General features: G+C 38.5%; 1 protein-coding gene across 1 annotated transcript in view; it reads left to right on the top strand.

The window, feature by feature from the left end:
• The first annotated feature begins 249 nt into the window (after positions 1-249).
• unc5db (unc-5 netrin receptor Db) overlaps positions 250-25,529 on the top strand; it is a 386,593-nt gene continuing 361,313 nt past the window's right edge. Inside the window, exons 1-2 of the mRNA XM_055161477.1 lie at positions 250-283; positions 1,192-1,413. Coding sequence (XP_055017452.1) covers positions 250-283; positions 1,192-1,413 — 256 coding nt within the window. The remainder of the gene's footprint in view (positions 284-1,191; positions 1,414-25,529) is intronic.

Raw genomic sequence — 25,529 nt, 5'->3', positions numbered from 1 at the left:
CATCATTTAAGACTTTTTAAGGCTTTAATTTGGGAAGACCTTTTTAAGAGTTTTAAGACCTCGCGGCTGCCCTGGTTAGTCACTCTCACCTTTTTGTTGAAAATCAAACACCTAAACAGAACCACGAACTCTTGTTTCATCGTACATCGGCCCCTGAAAATGTGTTCTCCATTTTAATTTTAGTTTTGTTTAGAGTTTTCCTCTCTTAAAACTTTTTGGACAGTTTGCTGATGTGTGCATTGTGTCACCATGGAAACCGAGGAACATCCCGCCATAGACGTATGTGATACCCCATGCGATGTCACTGCAAAGAATCAACAGATATGTTATAGCTTTGCCTGGGATGTTCCGCAGTGTGGCATTTGACTTTATCTGTCAGATTTGGTCAATTACAGGAGCATTTAGTGCTAAGAAAATACCTTGAAATGGATGGAAACTAGGATCAACCGCTCCACAGATCTGACCTGTATCTTGGCCTGTTATGCCTGACTATGCTATGATTCTGGACTCATTCAGAGAGGGCGGCTTTTTTGTGTGAGAAAGCAGTTTGGACTCTTGTTTAACTTTTGTGGTGACTTTTTTTCTGGTTTGGTAAATACTGTAAGTTAAAGCTGCACTGTGTAACTTTTCTGGTGCACCACTAGCTTTTCTCTGTTGATACTTTCAAACTGATGTCATTAATAACACTGCTGGCGTGATCCACACCTGAAGCTGTGTTTTGTTTCATTCACACATGTCTGAGTAACACTTTATTATTAGTCTGTCTACATCTCCAAAGCTCAAAATGTTCTCTTCCCCCTTGTGATGTCATCTAGTGGTCATTTTCAAGTGAACACTTACCTCTTATCTTTAGTTCTGTAGAGATTGGCAATTCCAGGGCTGAAATCCTCCAAATGATTCAAGTGAAAGTGCATGAGTTTAGTGAGTTTAAAAACACGATGATCGCAAACTTCCTGTATTACCCCATGACATCACGAGGTGGATCAGAGTGGTTTCAGTTTGAGAGGTGAAAATGAGGGAATGAAACAAAACAAAACAACTCCAGGTATGTTTGTGATGACGAAGCAACATTAAAACAAAAAACGTAGATCAGAAAATCGTGTACTTTGGACCCTTAGTTGACGTCCAAGAGTAAAGATCCGTCAGAACCATTGTCTCATCTGCCTTTCTTCTCCTCCTCGTTTTTGGCAGGTCCCCCGGCAGCAGCGGACCCTGGCTCGGACTCGGCTCCCTCGGTCCAGAACACGCTCCCTCACTTCCTCCAGGAGCCAGAGGACGCCTACATCGTCAAGAGTAACCCCATCAAGCTCCGGTGCAGGGCCGCTCCCGCCTTACAGATCTTCTTCAAGTGCAATGGAGAGTGGGTGCACCAGAACGAGCACTTCTCCCACGAGTACAAAGATCTCAACACCGGTAAGGGCTAATGCTAATGGATCATTTTGCTTGGGATTCGAGGAAAACCGACCTCCACCTCGAGAAAGTGCAATGTAACGGACAATAAATTCAGGGTTCCCAAACACATACTTGAGCTGGATTGGTGTACACTAAGTTGGTTGGATTTACATCACAGCCAGGGGTGTAGTGCAGTACGTTGTCCACCCACTTCTTCTGATGTAAGATATAAAAAATAACAAATATAAAATAGCTACAACTTAAATGTCAAACCAGAGCTACTGACAACGGTGAAAACAAACTACACAGGCTCATGATATCTGCACAAGTGTCCTATAGTGACCTGAACCAGGACTGATCCAGGACTAAACCAGGACTAAACCAGAACTGAAACAGGACTGAGTGTCGGGACGAGCGTAGACATCAGGTGACCGCACTGCAAAAAAAAAAAAAAAAAAAAAACAGTTCAGAGCTCTGTGGCTCAAGTGCAGCAGTCGCCCGATCACGCTTTGCGGACACCCTGCTCCAACAGGCTCGGGTTCTCCCTCTCTCTCAAGTCCAAGATTAGTCTTGCTGTAGTCCTAGTTTAGACCTGGTTTAGTCCTGGTATAGAACTGGTTTAGTCCTGGTTCAGTTCTGTTTTAATCCTGGTTTTGTCCTGTTTTAGTCCTGGTTTAGTCCTGGTTTAGACCTGGTTTATTCATATTTTAGTCCTGGTTTAGTCTTAGTTCAGTCCTGTTTTAGTCTCGGTTTAGTCCTGTTTTAGTCTTAGTTTAGTCCTGGTTTAGTCCTGGTTTAGTCCTGTTTTAGTTCTGTTTTAGTCCTGGATTAGACCTGGTTAATTCATGTTTTAGTCCTGGATTAGTCCTGGATTAGTCCTGTTTTAGTCCTGTTTTAGTCCTGGTTTAGTCCTGGTTTAGTCCTGGATTAGTCCTGAATTAGTCCTGTTTTAGTCCTGGTTTAGTCCTGGTTTAGTCCTGGTTTTAGTCCTGGTTTAGTCCAGTCCTTTTTAGTTCTGTTTTAGTCCTGGATTAGACCTGGTTAATTCATGTTTTAGTCCTGGATTAGTCCTGGATTAGTCCTGTTTTAGTCCTGTTTTAGTTTCATGGTTTAGTCCTGGTTTAGTCCTGGATTAGTCCTGGATTAGTCCTGGTGTTTAGTCCTGGTTTTAGTCCTGGTCATTGTTAAATAGTGTATTTGCAGAGAAAGTGTCTTCTAAACCTTTGTCACCTTTGTAGTGACATTTACACTTTCTTTCACATTATTTGACAGTACACAGTTTTTTTTGTTTTCTTTTCTTAACATGTAATCGTCAAACTGCCATAACTGCGTCGCTCACAGCTAATGTCACCTAACAGCTAGAGCCAGAGATACCTGATGTTATATTAAACTTTCTGGGGCATCCATATTTTCTCCAGCTTGTTGCCATGGAAGACATTTACAACACATGTCGAGAAAAATGACTCAAATTTATTGTTCAGTATATAAAAACTGGAACATCACACTAGTATTCTGAGGGTCAGTGTTTATCGTCTGCACATTTCTTTGCAGTACTGGGAAATGTGTGGTTATATTTAGTTTATATAACATTTAAGATGTAAAGAAGTTGAATTAATATTTTTACAAGATACTCATTACAAATACAAACTAATTACTTAAGTGTGTCATTCTGCTTTTTGTACTTACTTACTTTACATTTAGAACTGTTTTTGGGGATACTTTTGGGGATAATTCTTGGTCTCGGTTCATTTTTAAGAATAACATCATCACATTCTACAATCTTAAAACCCCCAGTAACAGTCCTGGTTTATTTCTGATCCAGTCCAGGTTTGGTTTGGTTTGGCTTCTTTCCCAGTTCTGATCTGGTGTGTGTTTGCAAGAGTGACAGCAGCCATCAGGACATGAGTCAGCTCTCTGTGCACAACCAGTGTCCTACATTTTAAGAAAGTTTAGTGGAAGAAAGTTTAGTGGAGACACTCACTTACAGTGTTGGGAAGGTTACTTTTAAAATGTATTCCCCTACAGATTACAGATTACACACCTCAACATCTAGTTTGTAATGTAATCCATTAAATTACTTAAAGTGAGTAAAGTAATCTGAATACTTTGGATTACTTGATATTGTCATGCTTTTTGAAATGACATGAATGCAGCAACCACATCCTGTTTGCTATAGAGAAGCAAAGACTAGGATATCTTAAGTTTTGTCTTCTAAAAGGCAATAAAAAGTCTAGTCTTTCCTTAACCGTATTAAAAATATTATTGATAGAGAAATGATTTCTATATGAGATCACTGCTGACTTAAATTATGTCCACCTACTGTTGGGTGTCATATTGTTTAGACCTGGTTTAGTCCTGGTTTAGTCCTGGTTTAGTCCAGGTTTTAGTCCTGGTGTTAGTTCTGGTTTAGAGGCTCACAGGAGGAAGCGCGGCCTACACAGCGTAACAGAAACGTTAACAAAAACAAAAATTCTTCTTTTGTACGATCATAAACGATAAACTTTGTGCCTACGATAAGATTATTATTAGTTTGTACGACCATAAACTAAAATATGTTCCTGCATGTATGTATATGTGTGTTATGCATATGTGTACAAACATATATACTGGGTATATGTACTGGATATTTACTGTAGGATGCACATACGTATGTATGTATGTAAGTATGTGTGTACATGTGTATGCGGATATGTTTTTGTATATATATATATATATATATATATATATATATATATATATATATATATATATATATATATATATATATATATATATATATATATATATAAAAAAAAAGTGTGAACCACGTGATTATGTAAAACAATTGGGGTAGGACTCTATAAGTTGTTTAAACTTCATCCTCCTCCTTTTCAGCATCAGGTCCAAATATGTTCATGTACATATCACTATTTTTGTTATTGTTTTTTATTTTTTTTTATTTTGTTGTACCTGGCTCAAACAAATAAATCAATAAATGAATGAATGAGTACACTGAAGTGCACTGAAAAAACTCAAATCCAATCAAGTTCAGATGACTTGAATTAAGAAAGTGTTATCATGATTTAAGTCAATTTCATTTGACAAGTAAAATGAACTACCAGTGGAAAAGACTTTTTGTACTTGAAATATGCAAATACATCTTGCTACATTTAAGATCAGAAAAACAACAACTCTTTGTGCTTAAAATAAGAGACAAAATTGAGGCTGTGTCTGAATGTCCACACTGTTTCCTACTTAGGGCACTATTTAGGGGTCACGCCATTTTCAGGGGTGTCTGAATGTCCAGTTGGTGAAAAAGTAATGCACTCAAAATTTCCCACAATGCACCTTGAAAAACAGTAAGCATTGGTGGTCACTAGAGCGGTCAATATAGATCACAATGTACTGGGAGAGTCGGGAAAAACGGCGTACAGCGGCAGGTGTTTAACAACGCGACTGAATGAAGCAGATAAAAGCGCTGGTTTACGACACTGTAGATCCTGACTCTGAATAAAACACGACTGAATAAAATGTTATGGTGAGCTGCTTACCTTAGCTCTAGCTGTTTAAAGATCGATCATTTTTGCTTCTCCGACAAAAAGCAAATAATCCAGTCTGTTTATGTGAAATTCAGCTTCACAAAAACTCATATGGTTATTATTAGTCCTGAAACACTTGTGTCAGTCTGATCTGATCATCATTACCTGGTCCCTGAAGGATTAACCAGGTTTTGTATTCACCCTGTGTGTCTGTGTGTCAGTCCACCCATGATAATTCTGCCATTTATAAACCAATTGTCACCAAAGCCCCCGTGCCCGATGCCACAAGAAAAGTTTGGTGACGATCCGAGATAATTTGAGGTCACACGGGTCAATTGAAAGGTCACGCCATTATAAAGGATCGGCAATTTCGGCAATTTCTGAACCATCTGCGGCCTAAAATATTCACCCAATCAACACACAAGTTGGCACACACATAACCGGGGTTCACTGGATGTTACAGGTTGAAACCGGTCAAGGTAACCAAGGTCAAATATGCGTTTTTGGTCATATCTCTGTAGAGGATCGAGCTCGAGCAACGGGGGTGTCTCGAAATCTCATAAAAATTAGTATCTATTTATAATTCTATGCATTTGTATAGTCAAATATTCATAGTTTTCCAGATAATCACTAATTATAACAGTTCCTTTCTCTTTCAGTGTATGTTGTTAAAATTCTAATTGGAACGAAAACCATTTCCATTTCTTGTTTTTCTGGTGAAACACAACACACTGATCTACAGTCACACAACTAACATACACACAACTCATGAAAAATGACATTTTGGTTCCACATTAGTAAACACAGACATTCTCATGTGTGACCAATATCACACAAATGTTCATGGGCCTGTACAGACACACACATTACATTGTGGATATAATGATCATGTAATATGGGCTGGGCTCCTCATAAACTGCTTCTGTGGTGATGAACTGACCTCACCGACGCCTCATGGGGACCAGGTTACTATCTCTGATGGCTCTTGTTTTACCGTGTTTCATCTGAGTTTTGTAGAGTTTTTTAACCCAGATGCAAGAGTCACGTGACCCGACTGTAGTGAGCTCTTAGTCTGAATCGCTCTGTGAATAAGTGCACTGTAGGGGGCGCTAGTGAGTGCAGGCCTATGTAGTAAATGAGGCGTTAGGTACCAGGGTGGACATTCGGACAAACCTGAATGTTGCTTGACTTAAAGAAAAGAATTAACACTTATTCCATTGGTAGATCATTTTACTTATCAAGTTGAACCTACTCAAATAAGTCAAATGTTCTTAATTTAAGTCATTTTACTTACATAGATATTTCCTTTTGCAGTGTACGGATGTATAACTCCTCAAATATGATTTAGCAGTAACTTTTTCCTTGTAACTTTTAATGAATTTGAATAAAACTTGCCCAAACTACTTCAGATTCTTACATTTTCACCAATGCAATTTTCCTCATAGCGAAACCCAGCCTATTAATTATTATGATGGATATTAAAAGCTACTATTACATTGTGTCCTTCCTATCTTTATGTACATGCCATTTCATTGGTCTCCCAAACAGCTGGCGGTGTCTGCATGCGCCATTACTGTGCAGCTGTAGAAGAAGAAAAACATAAAATTTAGCGTAATAAAAACTAAAATAGTGCTTTAAAACTGTCTGCGCTCGGCCTATAACTGCCTTTGATTAATGCGTCTCGCCAGCACAACACACCCACCACATTTCTCATATTAAAGTTGACTCTTGTGGGTTTTAAAGACTTTAGAATGTTGGTACCTCATCAAAACATACCTCAAGTTGTGTTTGTGAAATCAATTTCATTTCTCTCCAGCAACTAGGTCAGGAATCAGAATACACTAGACGGTTTGCAAAAATACCAGAAGTGCAAATTTTCGCAACAGTCAATCAAACGAAGAGTCATATATTCAGTGTTGTCAACGATTCCCGAGATCAAGGATTTAAAGTCGGAACAAAGAGAATGTTTGATGAATTTCAACTCCCTACAACTGTACAACTCACCCTTATGTAACAGATAATACTCCCTACAACTGTACAACTCACCCTTATGTAACAGATAATACACAACTGTACAACAACTACCCTTATGTAACAGATAATACTCCCTACAACTGTACAACAACTCACCCTTATGTAACAGATAATACTCCCTACAACTGTACAACAACTCACCCTTATGTAACAGATAATACTCCCTACAACTGTACAACAACTCACCCTTATGTAACAGATAATACTCCCTACAACTGTACAACTCACCCTTATCTAACAGATAATACTCCCTACAACTGTACAACAACTCACCCTTATGTAACAGATAATACTCCCTACAACTGTACAACTCACCCTTATGTAACAGATAATACTCCCTACAACTGTACAACAACTCACCCTTATGTAACAGATAATACTCCCTACAACTGTACAACAACTCACCCTTATGTAACAGATAATACTCCCTACAACTGTACAACAACTCACCCTTATGTAACAGATAATACTCCCTACAACTGTACAACAACTCATCCCTTATGTAACAGATAATACTCCCTACAACTATACAACAACTCACCCTTATGTAACAGATAATACTCCCTACAACTGTACAACAACTCACCCTTATGTAACAGATAATACTCCCTACAACTATACAACAACTCACCCTTATGTAACAGAAAATACTCCCTACAACTGTACAACAAATCACTCTTATGTAACAGATAATACTCCCTACAACTGTACAACAACTCACCCTTATCTAACAGATAATACTCCCTACAACTGTACAACAACTGACCCTTATCTAAGAGATAATACTCCCTACAACTGTACAATTCACCCTTATGTAACAGATAATACTCCCTACAACTGTACAACAACTCACCCTTATGTAACAGATAATACTCCCTACAACTGTACAACAACTCACCCTTATGTAACAGATAATACTCCCTACAACTGTACAACAACTCACCCTTATGTAACAGATAAGTGAAAAACAAGCTAAATATACAGTCTTTGTGCGAAAGAAACAAAACACAACTCCGGGTTTGTTTGTGATATAAATAATATAAATAAACATTATAAGATCGATATAAAAATAGCGTTCATATGAGTCTTTTAATCATATTCATTGGAGGTATAAAAGTGTAGACGTTTTGCTAGCGCCGCCGTTAGCGCTAACATATAGTGAGATTTAGCAGCGGCATATGCTAATGTGGATATACGCGACAGATGGTTGTTACTTGCAGCTAGCCAGTCGGGGTCAAGGTTCACCGCTCAAATTGGAAATATTCAAAAACAGTGGAAATGAAAAGAATTAGTGAGAGCTTACGAAATGATGAGAGAGGAGAGGAAAATTGGAATTAAAAAAAACAAAAAACAAACGCTAAGCAAGCTGATTTTATTTTTATTACTAAGGATGTTTTGAAACTTTTTGGACACTTTTGGAGTGTTAATTTGAGTCAGGCATGACCTCTAAAATAAATGTTTTGTTTTGTTTTTTTATCAACACATGGTCTTGCAAATTGCCAAAAATGTTTCTTTTGAATTTTTTATCCTCCTTTGAGAAGAGAAGGGGTGGTGTACTCATGGTCAAACTGCGTTGTCATTGTGTCCTTAGGCAAGATACTTGACCCGTGTTGTATGAAAGTGTTTGTGGTAGTCAGGGGAGCAGATAAGTGCAGACTGACAGAATTGTGAAGGTTCTATATTACGTAAAATTAAACAAAATTGACTCTTTATAGAAAATGGACTCTTATGAGCTTTAAGTCATGTTATAATGTTGTTACCTCCTCAAAAACAGACCTGGAGTTGTGTTTTGTTTCATTCACATTTCATTATTATCAGTCTGTCTACGTCTCTAATACTCAAAATGCTCTGCAAGTCTAAAAATTTTAAAATAAAGATGCAGAAATGACATAATCAAAAGATAATTAAAGAGGTCATGTTACGCTGTTTTCTAATCTGTGTTAAAATAATGTTTCCTCATCACAAACAGACCTGGAGTTGTGTTTTGTTTCATTCACATGTTTAACGCACAAACCCTGCAGATTTAAGATGAGTTTTCTGTGACATATGACACTCCGTTCCACCTTGTGATGTCACGTGGTAATACAGGAAGTGCTCTACTGTGTTTTTTAAACTCCATACACCTTCACTAGAATCATTTGGATAACTTCAGACCTGGAATTTTCAATCTCTAGTGAACAAAAGGTAAAAGTATCTGTTAACTTGAAAACTACTGAAAACTACCACTACTTGACATCACAAGGTGGAGCAGAGCATTTTGAGTTTTGGAGATGTAGATAGACTAATAACCCAGGATTAGTCAAACCAGGGTTCCCACGGACATGGAAATCCTGGAATAGTCATGGAATTTGAGTATCTCTTTCATGCAACTACAGTGTACTGTTAAGTTCTCATGAGGCTATTATGATTATTTCCGAATGTATGTGCCTTTTGTTTAAAACAGACGACAATACCGTAAATTTCAGACTATAAGCCGCTACATTTTTTTTCTCACACTTTGAATCCTACAGTTAATTAAACGATGCAGCAAATATATGGACGGATTCTTTGTTTGGCACATTGTCCATTCATATATACAGTTTATGGTTTGGCAAAACAATGAATGCACCGTAAACCTGAATGCAGAAAGTGCCACTGTCTGTGCGGTTCACACATGGATCTAGGTTTAACATGAAGCTGCTGCACTACCTTGCGATATTGTCAGTGCACTCAAATAGTTTATTGCCATGTGATAAAATAAATTATGATGTTAAATGAACATTAGTGAGTTGGATACGTCTTACCCCTGTGTGTAAATGACGCGAAGAAACGTCTCATACTTCAGTAGACGGACATCCACTCATACCTGATTGAGAGAACTATCCTCGCCCCTCAGGAGAATCTGAAATCTGCTGAAATCCTCCAAGACACTGACATGATACAGACAGAACAGAGACTTTTTCTGCAGGCGACATGTGCAGTAGAGCGTTAGGAGAGAGGTGAGCGAAAGGGTTAATATATCATATTTAGCCTTAAAAGGTTCTGATCAGTTCTACACATGTAGGTGCTGTAATGTCATGGAAAATTCACTTTAGGTCATGAAAAGGTCAAAAGTTGTGAAATTTTGTCAGTGAAAGAGTGAAGAGTGGAAACACAACTCCAGCTCTGTTTTTGATGCGGTAACAACATTATAACACGACTTAAAGCTCACAAGTGTCAATTTTGAGTAATATAGGACATTTAAAAATAAAAAACACACCTCAAAATAATGAATAATCATGTTAAGTTAGCATTTCACAGTTACAGATTCCACTATACTTAACCCTGCTATACTTTGTCACTGATTCATGTATTACTTATAATTTATAGAACAGAACTAAACCTCTCCTTTTTCTCTCTTTGTTCTTCGCCAAGTTCACATTTTACGGCGCAGTTGACATTTAACCTGACATTTAGTCTGAAACTGAAAATCTGGCCCAATAAAGCCCGCTGTAAAGGATCCCATAGTTATGAATGTGGAGATGAATATTTTATTAAACATAATACTCTCTGTAAATAGTGTATTATGACTATAGCATTAAGGGTGTAAGATTAGCCATTAAAGATTCATATGTACATGAATATGTGTTGTTCTAATACGTATAGTAATAATCAGGGCAAACATTATGAAACATTTAGTTGGTTTGGTTTGTAAAAATGGGAATAGCGTCCACATTCTTCCACATTTTTCAAACAATGCAGTGATTTTCAGGCTACGAAAGACTAAGGCTAGGTTCAGACTGCAGGGCTTAATGCTCAATTCGGATTGTTTTTGTAAAATTAGATTTTTTTTTTTGGTGAGGTCATTCACATTTCTAGTTAAATGCGACTTGTATGTGATCTCCAGTGTGAACTTTAAACGCCCCAAAAGTGTCCCGCATGAGCACTGGACGACACGACGACAGAGTTTACAGAAGTCGCCTAAACACGGATGCAGCATTGAGGACCTGGAGATTTTAAAGTTCTTCTCGTACCAGAGCCAGAACATGTACAGCTTATTTGTTTTAAGAAGGAGACTGAGAAGGAGAAGGACGAGGTTTTTGGGCGTGGCATTTCGTGGGGAAGCAGCAGCAACGTCCGTAGAAAGGAACGTGTGGGTGCAGATTCGCAGTCGAGAGTGGTGGGATTGCGATTTGCTTCGTTGCTTCACTCACACGGAGTTCAGACACAATTTTCGTATGACAAGAAGAACGTTTGTGTGCATTTCTGAGCACCTACTTCAGGGTATCTAAATTAAGGTCTTAAAAAGTCTTAAATGATCTTATCCAAGTCTTATTTTTTTCACAAAGGTCTTAAATTTCATTAACCTATTTTTTTGTAGATTCAACCGGGCTGCAGTTGCAACGTTAAATGGAGGGGAAAAAAAAAACCAAAAAACTAAACAATGTAAAATCACGTAACATGGGTGAATGTCTAATTTGGAGTCTGCACAAACAATACTTTGGTTTCTGGCACCAGCGGCGATGAGTAAACAATCAGTAAAGTGAAAGAAGACGTTGGATGGGTCATGGAGAAGAGTCCGTTTAATCCACAGTGGCTCTTCGATTCTAGATATAGTAGTTTGGTCATTATTAGAATAGGATCTGTTGTTTTTCGCCCGCATAATGGGTGCGATGTTGGTGTTAATTTTCATCTAAGTGGTCTGAAAAAAGTCTTAAAAAGTCTTAAATTTTGGGGTAGCCAAGTAGGTCGATGAATGCGCCTTGGCCGTTCAGACTGAAGTCGCATGTCAAAAGATCGGTTTTAGGAGCACATATCCAAGTGGTCTGGATCGCATTTAAAATAATCGGATCTGTGTCTGATGACTGTCATTAAAAGATCAGATACGCGTCACATAATGGCCAAAAAATCGGCTTTAGGTCACTTCAGGCTCCAGTCTGAACGTGACCTAATATCCAAGATTTAAGTCGCTTGCATCAAAAATTCAAGTGCAAGTGAATGACTGTTAGGATTGCGTCGCTAATGGTCCTACATTATGCAAAATTGACTCTTCTGAGCTTTAAGACATGTTATAATGTTGTTACCTCCTCAAAAACAGACCTGGAGTTATGTTTTGTTTCATTAATATATGTTTGATTGAAGTTATCAGTCTACATCTCCAAACCTCAAAATGCTCTGTTCTAGAACTTCTGTTCTGGAAGAAAGGAAAAGCTCCAAATCCTGGGAACAGGATGTTGTAAATCTATATGTGCATCTGAAGAAGAAGAGACGATTTCATGCTTACAATCTCCATGGAGACACGCAGGAGAGAGACCATCCATCAGAAAATACACACGCATCATTAAATTCCAGTCTTTATCTTTATAAAATATACATGCAGAGATAATGTAATTGAAATTTTTTAATGGTTTTATAATTGTTTAAAGGTCTGATATTACACAACATTGACTCTTGTGAGCTTTAAGTCATGTTATAACTAGGGGTGTCAAATTATCGCGTTAATTGTGATTAATTAATTACAGTCATATTTTTTAATCGTTATGTTTTTTAATCGCGTTAATCTCATTTTTAATCTCTAACTTTAGTGTTTCTGTATGTGAGTTGCTTTATTATAAAACCTGTTTTTATGTGTTGTTGGGACAACAACACACACACACGCACAAACAAAAAACACATTTATACATTTTTTAATTTCGGCAATTCCACTCATTGTCGGAAACCCACACAAAACACGTGCAGTAAGAGCGACGTTTACGGCGTCAGTCGCACAATGGACGAGGTCGAAGAGCCAGTAGAACAGAGGCAGCAGTGCACAGGTAAAAACACATTCGTGTCTTGGAAATTATTCTCCCGACGTGAAATATAAAAGAAAATAACAAATATAATATCGCCTGAAAACCTGCATAGGCTCATGATGTCTGCACTACTGTCCTATAGTGACCTGCCACATGAGGGGACACACACAAACACACACAACACCACACAAACACACACCTTCATCATCGTCATTAACCTGAGAACGCGCGGACCACGTTTCCTTCCGTAGTTACTGCGTGGACACTGACGTGCTCCCGTGAGCCGCGTGTGGATCGTGTTTTCTCGCGTACGCTGCGTAAACAGCGCTTCCTCTTGTGAGCCTCTAAACCAGAACTAACACCAAGACTAAAACCACGACTAACCCAGTCCAGGACTAAACCAGGACTAAACCAGGTCTAAACCAGGACTAAACCAGGACTAAACCAGAACTAAAACCAGGACTAAACCAGGACTAAACCAGAACTAACACCAGGACTAAAACCAGGATTAATCCATTCCAGGACTAAACTAGGACTAAACTAGGACTAAAGCAGGTCTAAACCAGGACTAAACCAGGACTAAAACCAGTGATCTCATATATAAAGCATTTCTCTATCAATAATATTTTTAATATGGTTAAGGAAAGACTGGACTTTTTATTGTCTTTAAGTAGACAAAAGTTATTATGTTCAGATTTCCTCGTCTTTGCTACTTTACAGCAAACAGTTTCTTATTCATGGAGACTTGGGCTCAACAGCCAATTTGGAGAGATTTGTTAAACAATAAATGACTTTATAAAGTCACTTTTATTGTTCTATATCAGTCTTTTGATCTGCCACAATAATGTAATAATGAATTTAAATTAAAATACCTCAAATTGAAGGCTTTTCTCAGCAATTTTTAGGTGAGATTAAAATGAGATTAATTAGATTAATTAATTACAGATCATAATTAATTAATCTCTCATTTTTTTAAATCGCATGACAGCACTAATTATAACATTGTTAGCTCCTCAAAAACAGACCTGGAGTTGTGTTTTGTTTTGTTCACACATTCACACTCACGTTTAGGTAACCCTTTATTATCAGTCTGTCTACATCTCCACACCTCGTAATGCTCTGTTCCGGAAGTGTTCTGTTCTGGAAGACGTTAAACCTCCAAATCCTGGGAACAGGATGTTGTAAATCTATATGTACATCTGAAGAAGAAAAAGGGAAGATTTCACCTAATGGTTTGGTATTATAGTTTTTTAACTTTCAAAATCCTGCCAGTGCATTTATTGTTGACTCTTTTAAACAAAAGGCGCAGACGTTCAGAAATAATCATAATAGCCTCATGAGAACTTAACAGAACACTGGAGTTATGTGAAAGAGGTACTAAAATTCCATGATTTTTCTTGCCTGGAAAATGACATTTTCAATTTCCATGTCTTTTCCAGGATTTCCATGACTGTGGGAACCCTGGTTTGAGTAATCCTGGGTTATAAGGCTGTCTGCATCTCCAAACCTTATGATGTCATGTGGTGATAGTTTTCAAGTTAACAGCTCCTTTTACTTTTTGTTCTATAGAAATAGGCAATTCCAGGGCTGAATTCATCCAAATGATTCTAATGGAGGTATGGAGTTTAAAAACACAGTGGAGACCTTCCTGTATCTCTCCATGACATCACAAGGTGGAACAGAGTGTTTTCAGTTTGAGAGAAGAACCTAAATACGCAGGGTTTGTGTGTTAAACATGTGTGAATGAAACAAAACACAACTCCAGGTCTGTTTGTGATGAGGAAACAACATTTGAAATTGGCTTAAAGCTCACAAGAGTCCATTTTGTGGAATATAGGACCGTTAAAATCCAAAAAAAGGTTTGAATACATTTTAAATCAAACTCCATTGTTATTAGTATTGAATAAATTTGATACTGCCATTGTACTTGGTATCAAATCGAAACTAAAGTCACTGGTATCACCGTCCACGACTCGAGTCCTGATGGTCCCATTTCAGACCTGGGTTGGTTGTGGTTGAGTCCTTATATTTTCCAGTTTCCAAAAAATATTAGTCAAGCAGAAATGGACTGATTTTAGTTGAGCTTCTTGCCCAGTCAAACCTACAATTTATGTTAATGTGTCCACCTACATTTTTAGTCGCTCCGTCCAAATGCAAATGGACTGATGTAGCCAACTGCTCAAATTAATGCACTGGCGTGTGGTTGTGTAATTCACTGTGTTTTGGTGTTTGCAAAAAATATAATGCTTTTTTATTTATTTGATTTGATTTGATTTGTTTTGTTTTACCTGTGTCCTCATGTAAACTTGTTCAAATCAAACAGTGACTTTACAGATAACAATTGCAAAGTAGAGATTGATTTGTGATTTTAAACTTCCCTAGATTCATTTGGATCATTTCAGGTCTCTGGAACTGCCAATCTCTACTGAACTAAAGGTAAAAGGAGCTATTAAAGGGTTATAAAGGGTTATTCAAACACGTGTGAATGAAACAAAACACAACTCCAGGTCTGTTTTGAGGAGGTAGCAGCAGTGATGACATGACTTAAAGCTAGTGATGGGCGAATGGAGCCTCGTGACACCTTAAATGGTTGGACGTGTCTGAGGCCTTGGAGAAACACTGACCTCTAGTGGACAAATTTAACCATTGGCACGCAGGTGTCTCAGCATCGATGAAGTGTTGTTAGTGTAAGACAATACTTGTGTGCAGAGCGACACCGAACCTAACAACAACAATAATAATGATGATTTAAAATAATATGTAAAGAGCAACATAAATAACATGCTGTAAATAAGAAAATAGGTGTTATATTGTTAGATGGAATTAGATCAAAGTGATCCCAAACCATGGATCACTTTTTTCCACTTGTAGATGCCATCGAAAATGAAACAAATGCCAAAAGTCGCCAAAAGTCACCAAAATCACCACTAACGTCACACAATCCTCCTCACTACCCAACATTTTTAAGAAATATTAGTGCATCTTGTATACTGTAGCAGTTTAGTGCTTGTCAAACCACGGAAGTGCACTGAACACTCTGAAGCATCTGAACCAATCACAGAGCGAAACATTCGCTGAGCCAATGAAACGCTTCGATACACTGAAGCGATTGACACGCAGAGTGAAGCAGTAGTGGGAGGGACCCACACTTCCACACTTTGGTCACGTGAGCGGCTGCTGCGAGACGAGCTCCGAGGCAGTGTTTCGGAGCAATTTGTTTCAGAAAGAACGAGACGTGCTCCAGAGCTCCGTCTCATTTGCCCATCACTACTTAAAGCTCATAAGAGTCAATTTTGCATAATATACCTTCAAGATTAGACTCAAAACAACAAAACAACCAAATATCCCATCTCCATGAGGTCTTATTTTGCAGTTAACCTTCTAACCCTGTATTTCTCCAAAAAGTTTTGCACATTCCAGATCCCAGCACACTTGAACAGGACCACATTGAGAAGAGAGAGTTTGGCTCCTGTATGCACGGTGGGCCCTCCGCAGGAAGCCAGCCTTAATTGCGAGAGGAAGTTCATTAGCGTGGGATTGCTGTGCTGTGAAATTGTTGTGCGCGCGCTAATGGAGAAATGAAATTTGGAAGTCCGATTGTCGTGCTGTGGTGAGCGCGAGTAGAGGTACAAGAGCCGAGCTCACAGTGTGCAGCAGGGGCTTCTACCAAGCAGCAAATTACATGATAAGGAAGGGGAGCGCTGCTGGTTCAAGATTGTCTACGGGGGTAAAATCGGGCAAGATTTTAAGGTTATTTTGTGATAGATGAAGTTGGAAGAGTAACTAAATCAGGATAACTCTTCAAAGTAGTAGTAGTAGGAAAAGCAAAAGTATATAAACTGGTTTTGATTGATTGATTAATTCATTTTTATTTCGAGTTTGTGCCAAGAGAGAAACAATAATCATATATACTACATATACATTGTAAACAACAGAAAAGCACATTTCTCGAAAAGGAGTGGGAAGAAGAAAAACTTAAATGAACCCACCCCGATTCATGACATAGTTTCAAAAAGGATGTGGTTACTTCTGTACATTGATCACGGAACTTAACAAATATTTACATATAGCAAAATAAATTACATATTATGCATACAAAATATAATTTTAACCCCAAAACAGTTTTTTTTTTTTTCTTCCTGATGCTTGTATGTCAACTGTATATATTCAGTACACAAACTAAAGTACACATTTAAAGTACTTAAAAAGTAAAAAGTCCAAGTATCTAGAGATCTAATAAAGCTTCAAATATAGTGAATTTGTTCAAGATTTGTACTGAGTTATGTTCAACAGAAACAGTTGAGTTGGTGTTTTGTTTTTTTTAGCTGTTTTTATTTGTATATTTTATTTGCTCTAATGATGAACTTATAAAGCCCTCAGCCTTTTTAGCAGGTCTCAGGTACAGATACCTAAAATGTTTACTTATGCACAGTACTTTACTACATTCCTGCAAACATTACAAGCAACACGTTTTCTTAATTGAATTTAAAGAACACGCAAATGCAAAATGTACTTAAAGAGCATTGAAGCACGTTATAACAATGTTTGCTCAGCTAAAACTTACGTGGCGCTGTATTGAACATTCACGCTGGTTTCATTAATCCTCTGTAAAAACTTTATTGCCTCTAAGCTTCAAAAAACACTCCAACCTCGTTTACACTGAAACAAATCCGCGTATCACTGTATGACCATATTAGAAATGATCTGCGTCCAGACACGTCGTTTCTGTGTCTGCAATCCTTCCTTATCCACACAGCTTTGAGCATATTTGTTTACATTTTACAGAAACAAAACCTAAAACCACATGGCTAATTTGCATAAACTGAGCGCTCAAAACAGCTCGCGATTGTGCGCTGATGTGGTTCAGCTTCTGTCACGACTTAGTAGAATATGAGTGTTCTTTCTGTGACAGAGGGATGTTCTGCTGATGGTGAGTCTGTTCTGTGCTTCTGTCGCGTTGGAGATGATTCATGTGAAACATGTGAGATTTTACATCTGCAGGTCATACACACAGACCGTATATATGAATATATTCTAGCTACTTCACGGTGCATAGACCTATATCAGTGTATCAGTGTTTTTAGGCGTCCACACAGTGCCGGATCAGATACTCAGATGAATTCGTGGGAGCTGGTGGCACCAGATCGTTCTGTCTCTGGAGTTGTTTTCAATCAGATTAGTGTGGATGAACACTGCATCCGCAACAAAAAACAATTTGAATCCGTACTAGTGTGGACAGAGCCTCCATTTGACAGGATTTGTCATAGGTAGAAGCCCTGAGCAGTTTGTATGTCCATACGTCCTTACTGCAGCTTGCTTATACTGACTTATCCAGAGACGTTCCTCATTACCTAGTTTAAGTTTTATTTTATAATTTTTTTGGCTATTATTTTAAAGGTGCACTGTGTAACTTTTCTGGTGGAGGGATTGTCAAATGATTTTTGCCATGGAGATGTCATTGATCTACCTGAAATGTTCCACACTATGACATTAAACAGCTCTACCTTATATTTATTAAATTACAGATGGTTTTATAGTTCAAAAATATCTAGAAAAACAGGCATTCTGACTGTGAGCGGGGTCACCTCTCCTCAGATCTGACCTGTAATTTGGTCTGGTTTGGTTTCCATGAAGGTAGAAAGGTGTAATAATGTAATGCCATATTGTGAAACATTACAGTCAAAGCTATAATATCTCCATGGAGAAAAGCACTGGATGGACCCTCCAACAGAAAAGTTATGCAATGCAAATTTAAGTTTTAAGTCATGAAATGCCAAAGCAAAGATACTCAAGACCATTTTTAAACCCAGAGCAATGGATGAGAAAAATGTACAAATGGGTCCGGTCAAGCAGAAGTAAACAGAAGTAAACTATAAAAATGTATTGAACAGATACATATGTACTCTAGTTTATGAAACTGTTGACCTTTTTTCTGTAACATTTTTGGTTCTAAAGTTCCATATGTTTTAAACAGACCATGTATGAAACATGGAACAAAAATTATTTCCCAAATTTCAAAGACCTGCAAATCATGTCAATAAATGGATGTATTTCATATCTTGTGTTATTCCATCTTTGAACTGTTGACGAAGGTACATGATTTTTCAAAAAAAAGAATGTATTTAAGATGATAAAAATTTGCTTAGAAGGACTGACATATTTTATAGAAATAGTTTCCTTTCATTTTGAAATAATATTAAAGTATTTGGAAGAAAAAAGTTGACAAATGATGTAAAATCCTGCACCTTCTACTTGCTTAAACAATTTTTCCTCCGTTACTTTTCCCTCCGTTACCATGACCTTTCTTAATAAAAAATCTCATGAGTCAAAAAGTAAGAGGTTTTCAACCTAATCTTGTACCATATGGTAGAAAACTATATGAAGCAAATATTCAAACCAGTTTGTTAAGGATATGGAAGTGAGAACCAAGAGTTATCACTGTTTGGATTTATTGCCCAAAAAGTGCTGCATATTTCATTCCCTTCGTTACCGACATGAGTTTTTAAATTTTTTGTCAACAACTTGAAAGAATATCACAGGTTTAACTTGACCCTGTTGGAGTGTAACTCTTTCCTACATTCTGATACTTTACTTATTTCAATAGTCCCTCTAGTTTCTGAATAAGAGACATTTGAATGTCAAAAAATCTGCCCCTGTTTCCCTCCGTTACCGCTTGACCGAACCCACATGTCAGAGTGGTATATCAGCCACTAATATATGGTTCTGCTTTTTTTTTTTTTTTTTAAAGTCATAATTTCATTGATTAAATAAATTACACTTTATGTTGAATGTGTTTATATAACTTTGATTGGTGACTGCCAAAGAAGACCGCCAACGACACGGAATAACTGCTACACCCTCTCCTCAAATCAAATGTTCCTCAACGATTAACTGAAGGAAATAATGAATTTTTTTATCAAAGAGAAATGTTAATATCACAAAACAGAGCAAATTATGGAAATGACGACCAAAAGAAACTCGCGCTTATAATCTCCTTTACAAAATCTGAGAAGCAATTTTTGGGTTGTAAGAATCTTGTTTGTTTTTATTAGCATTCATTAGATCTGGCCTCCTTTCTGCTCTGGGAAAGATATGAGTAATTACCGTAATGCCTGGGACAGCTCCTACAAAACAGTGGCCAGCCCCTCAGGTGTTCAGCTGCTAATGGCAAAACATGGAATAAATTCAACTGCTACTACTACTACCTCAGTCATTAAAACCCATGCACTCAAATCCTGTGTAAGGCTGTTTTCAATTTATGTTAAAATATGTGTGTTTTTTGACTGGGAGAGGAGGGGAATCAATACTACGCCATGCAAGTTGTAAAGCTGGCCCTGAGGCTAAGGCTTTCTCTCCAAATGACCAGAGGGGGAGCTGTGGTGCACCTGCTACATCGGTAACTGCCAATTTAACGTGAGGTGCTGGCATTCAGTTCATTAGTTTTGGCGTGAATACAATTACTGTTTCACTCAATTGTTAAAAATTGTGTACAAAAATTTAATTCTAATTAATTAACCCTTCAAGACCTAAGGGCAATTTTAGTACATTTGTCCTCGCCTGGATTTTTTTTCTTAATGTTGCTATTAAAACTCCCCCTAATGAAGTTTTTTTTTTTTTTTTTTCAGTACAACAACATGTTAGTTCACAATCTGTAGTTGTGTCATATGGCTGTAAATAAAAACTATAGGACCAGAAATACAAATGGAAAAAAAAAAAAAGAACAGAAAATAACTCTTACATACAAAACACACAGCAAACATGTATAATAACTTTTTGGACATTTTTTTTTTTAAATTTAGGGCCTTAGCTACAAAAGAGCAAATAATAATAACAATAATAATAATAATAATAATAATACATTTTATTTATGTTGCACTTTACATAAAATAATCTCAAAGTGCTACAGGTAAAAACAGTGAATAAAAGTGCATCAGCAAACAGTGGATCAAGCTAAAACTATTGCAGGAACCAATAAGATAAAACAAAAATAAAATAAAATAAACAAATTCTTCAGTAAAAAGATACGTTTTAAGATTTTGTTTAAAAACAGAAGTAGACTGTGGGGCTCTCAAGTGGTCGGGGAGAGGATTCCAAAGCCTTGGAGCTGCAGCTGAAAAGGCCCGATCACCCACGGTGCAGAGTTTGGTTCTGGGGGGTTGGAGAGTGTTGTGGCTGCAGAGCGGAGGGAGCGTGAGGGGGTCTGGGGAGTGAGGAGTTCCTTAAGGTACTGGGGGGAGTGTCCGTGGATGCACTGGTGAGTGAGGAGGGAGACCTTATACTCAATCAATATCAAGTCTGTAAGTAAACTCAAAACTTATATCCTTATTGCCTCAAAACTAAACAAAAAAGTGCAATGGCCTCTTTACTTTCCTGGTGTCAGTCATGGAAACAGCTGGTGTCAGTTCCGGGGCACAGAGACACATCACGGTTGCGTTCAGACTGCAGCCTGAAGTGACCCAAATCTGATTTTTTGGCCTCTATGTGACCTGTATCTGATCTTTTAATGACAGTCTGAATGACACAGATGTGACCCAGGCCACTTGGATATGTGCTCCTAAAACCGATACATATCCGATCTTTTGACATGCGACTTCAGTGTGAACGGCCAAAGCGCCATTCATTCGACCTACACATTATCAACAAGCCACAAACATCACTATTCTGCGCTGAAGTAGGCGAAAATTGTTAATGAACTCCGTGTTACTGAAGCGAAGCACATCACCACTCACCACTCTTGGCTACGTCTCCACATCCACACGTTCCTTTCAACGGACGTTGCTGCCGCTGTCCCACAAAACGCCACGGCCAAAAACCTCGTCCTTCTCCTTCTCAATCTCCTCCTTAAAACAAGTAAGTTGTTCATGTTTTGGCTCCGGTACGAGAGGAACTTTGCTGCTCAATGCTCGCGTCCATGTTTGGACAACTTCCGTAAACACAGAGCACGCTCGCTGCGGTTGACGTCATCGTGTCCTCCAGTGCACATATGGGACACTTTTGGGCCGTTTAACGTTCACGCTGGAGATCACATACAAGTCGCATTTAATTGGAAATGTGAACGACCTCTCAAAAATGTCAGATTTCACAAAAAAATTGAGCATTAAGCCCTGCAGTCTGAACGTAGCCCACTTCCTGTATTCCCATGGTGTTTATTACATTTGGATTTGGACATTTTGACTGAAATAACCCTTTCAAATAAAAATAGCAATGGATGTGCAATTACACAGACCAAGATGTGCAATTTGCCATTTATTTGAGAAATAACTGTACTTAGAGCGACTTTTTTAATTGTTATGAACACAGACGCTCAGAGGAGTCGACCATTTTGACTCACTACACTCTTTGGTGAAGTTTGGGCCAGTCAAAATGGATGGAGCGCATGAGTTTGATGGAAAACAAAGTTCCCGTTGGACACTCGTTCATGCAGCACCCAGATTGTGGAACAGCCTTCCTCTTCCTGTCAGATCCTCTCAGTCTGTAACAAAGTTTAAGATGAGACTGAAAACTCACCTGTTCTCCCTGGCATTTAGTACGAGCTAGTCAGGTTATCTTGGTGGGTTTTATTGTAGTTTTCACATGTTTTCTGTATATATGTATTTGTAATTGTTTCTTCTATGTTGTTGACTTGTATGTGAAGCACTTTGGTCAGCTGAAGTTGTTTTAAATGTGCTATATACATAAACTTGAATTGAATTCTATGCAGCGTGCGTAAACTGTACCATAAAAATACTGTATTTTTCAGACTATAAGGTATATATATTAATTCTGGTTGTGCTTACTGACCTCGAACCAATTTTATGTGGTACACGGCGCTCAAAAATCTGTCAAAATGTTTTAATACAACTGTTATGACCCAGCTCTGCTAGGGACAGGGGGAAGTAACAAAATAACCAAGATTGTAAAATGATAAAACTAAAGTTGTTTTTTATTTAAAAGAACTGTTAAGGTGAAGCTAACAAAAGGAGGATATTTACAGGAATTAACAGAAAGAGGCTCTAAACAGAGTGGCTAAATGTATAACTAAAAGTAGGGTAACCAAACAGGGTATACAAAATGACAACAGAAAAACAAATCCAGTCTCCAAACTCACAAAAGCCAAAAGGACTACTAGTGTCTCTAGGTTCACAAAATTAAATAGAGCGCCACAGCACAGACAAAGAGACACAGCAAAAGTGGCATGCAGTCCACAGCAGAACAGCAGCCATGAGTGGCAGGGGGTGGGTCCTTTTATAGGGCCAGAGCTCCAGGTGTAGGCCTAGGATTGGCCAGGTGTTTCGGGTTCCACCAATCAGCAGGAGGGGCTCCAGACGCCATCTTAAATTGAATCCTCCAATCACAGCATCACAGCAGGGGGTCTGTATATGGAGGCTTGCACACACACGGGTCTAAACAGATATGACCAGAGGAGGATCTGGAGGCCTGTGGCCGTAACAACAACTCCTCGTTGGAAAAAAAAACAAAAAAAAAAGTTATTATCCAGCCACATTCACATTCATAATACACGTTCACCAAGACAGGGAGACAACGCCGGGCGAATTACGCCACGATCTGCCAATGGATCGTGGACATCTGGGCTAAGAGATCAGTCTCAAGTGTCGTCCGTTTGTTTCACTTAATGTGCCTTATAATCCGGTGTGCCTTATGTATGAAAATAGACGAGATAATTCAATATTATTGATACTGTGCCTTATAGTCCAAAAAATATGTACGTAAGTGTCCCATTCAGAGCTGTCATTTCATAGAGTAGACATTATGGCATAATTTAGAAATTCCTCCCGGATGTTTTTTTGGGTCCCAAAAGGAGGACATGTCTGGAAAAAAAAAAAAAGAGTACATCTGGGCACCCTAATGAGATTCAAATGCCATGTCTAACAATTGTGTGTCTGTGGATGACAACACAGGACATATTGTCTGTAGAGAACACTCTGGGCAGAACAATTTTACCTTCAAGAACACAAGTTACACAGTGCACGCTTAAGTATAAAATATAACATACCAATGACAAAGGCGTCCAAAAGTATTTTCAAAACTTAGCATAGCTCAGTATACGGGACCTTTCAAACCATCTGTGCTACATTTTGTCAGTGCGTCTCACCTGTGGCAGAGAGCACTCCTCCTGGATGGATGAGACGTAGCGGGCTGTAAAGTTTAGTGCGGGAGAACAGTGTCTATAAAGATGATAGGTACTGAGGCAGGCAGTCTTGTCAGCGCGCTAACAGCTAACGGCGGCTAACAGCTCTGTGATGTAGAGCCTGTGTCACTGTGTAATACTGTCACTCACTCAACTGTGTTTTATGGACGCTTCTTCTTTGCAAAACGCTCCAAATGATACGCAATGACCTTGAGGTATACGGAGGATCAATGTTCTGTAAAAAGTTCTTAAAGGTGCAATCTGTAACTTTTCTGCTAATGTTCTAGTGTGAGACAAGCAGATGATGCCAACAAGCTACAGTTACAGATACAGGTCAGATCTGCGGAGAGGCAAGTCAAGGCAAGTTTATCTGTATAGCACACAAAGTAATTCAAAGTGATTTACTGAATAAGAAATACATTAAAATCACCATGCAAACATATCAAAACATAAATAATCATCATAAAGTTAAAAAGAGAGAGAGAGAAACATTAAGGGCACTTTCACACTGCTATTTCGATTGATCTGTACTGGGCAATCAAATTATTATGTAGCATATAGACTCCAGTGTGGTCCGCTTTCACACCGGCTAACAAACCAAAATTGGTCCGATTGACCTATACCCAAGGCTCCTGTGCACGTGGCCCCGGCCAGGGGAGCTTGTACTCGACTCAACCTCGGCCACAACCCTTAACCAAGGGCGCGGGGGGACTGCCGACGGGGCACACGCTGCGGAAATTGCGGACCAGGGGGGTTGGCACACTCAAATTTGGGAGTCCGAGCCTGCCCTCCTACAATGCATTTTGGACTGACTTGATTTAGTGCAGATCCAAGTGCGACTGATGCTTTCAAACCAATGAAAACAAACCAACCTAAGAGCTTTTGGTTCAGATGGAACGCTCGGCACGCACCGACTGCTGTCGATGTGAAAGCACCCTAAAAGAGAGAGAAGAAGAGTGCAGAATGAAAACCTTTCAGTCATATGTACAGCTAAACAGAATCGTTTTGAGCCTGGATTTAAACTGAGTCAAAGTAGAGGCCTGTCTCACTTGCTCAAGAAGACTGTTCCAGGTTGTAGCCACATCAAACTGAAACGCTGACTGTCAGTGCTTAGTCCTGACTCTGGGCACCAGCAGGAGTGCGACATGGTTCATATGACACTAATATGTCATAGGTGAGACATCATGATAGCAGTAAAATACCTATTACTGACTAAATGTGAATGCGTAAATGTGTGTAAATGTGTGTCCTGTGGAACATTTCAGGGAAGCAATACCATCTCTAATATCAGGAGAATGTGGTTGATAAGATTTGGCTCCATTACCTGGTGAATAGTTAAGTGAAAGCAGTTTAATAACATCGGGATGTTATCTTTGCAGCTGCCCAGACAAAAAAAACAAAGCATCAGTATTTATAGTTTATGACAATGAGATTACAATGTGGGTGTATATATTTAGTACATAGGATTGACACCATATATGGTCAGAGTACAATTGGGCAAAACAATCGGCAGCTGCCATACAAGAACAGTGACACAAAGTTGTATTCAGTCATAATTCACTTCAATGAGAAGCTCTGGAAGACGGGAAATCTCCAAATCCTGGGAACAGGATGTTGTAAATCTGTATGTGCATCTGAAGAAGAAGAGAAGATTTCATGCTTACAATCTCCATGGAGACAAGCAGGAGAGAGACCATCCATCAG

This window comes from Boleophthalmus pectinirostris, unplaced genomic scaffold, assembly GCF_026225935.1.
Source record: "Boleophthalmus pectinirostris isolate CB_2022bp ecotype Guang Dong unplaced genomic scaffold, ASM2622593v1 HiC_scaffold_4, whole genome shotgun sequence".
Taxonomy (NCBI): Eukaryota; Metazoa; Chordata; class Actinopteri; order Gobiiformes; family Gobiidae; genus Boleophthalmus; species Boleophthalmus pectinirostris.
Note: the sequence above shows the minus strand (reverse complement) of the source record. Positions and strands in the feature narration are given on the sequence as shown.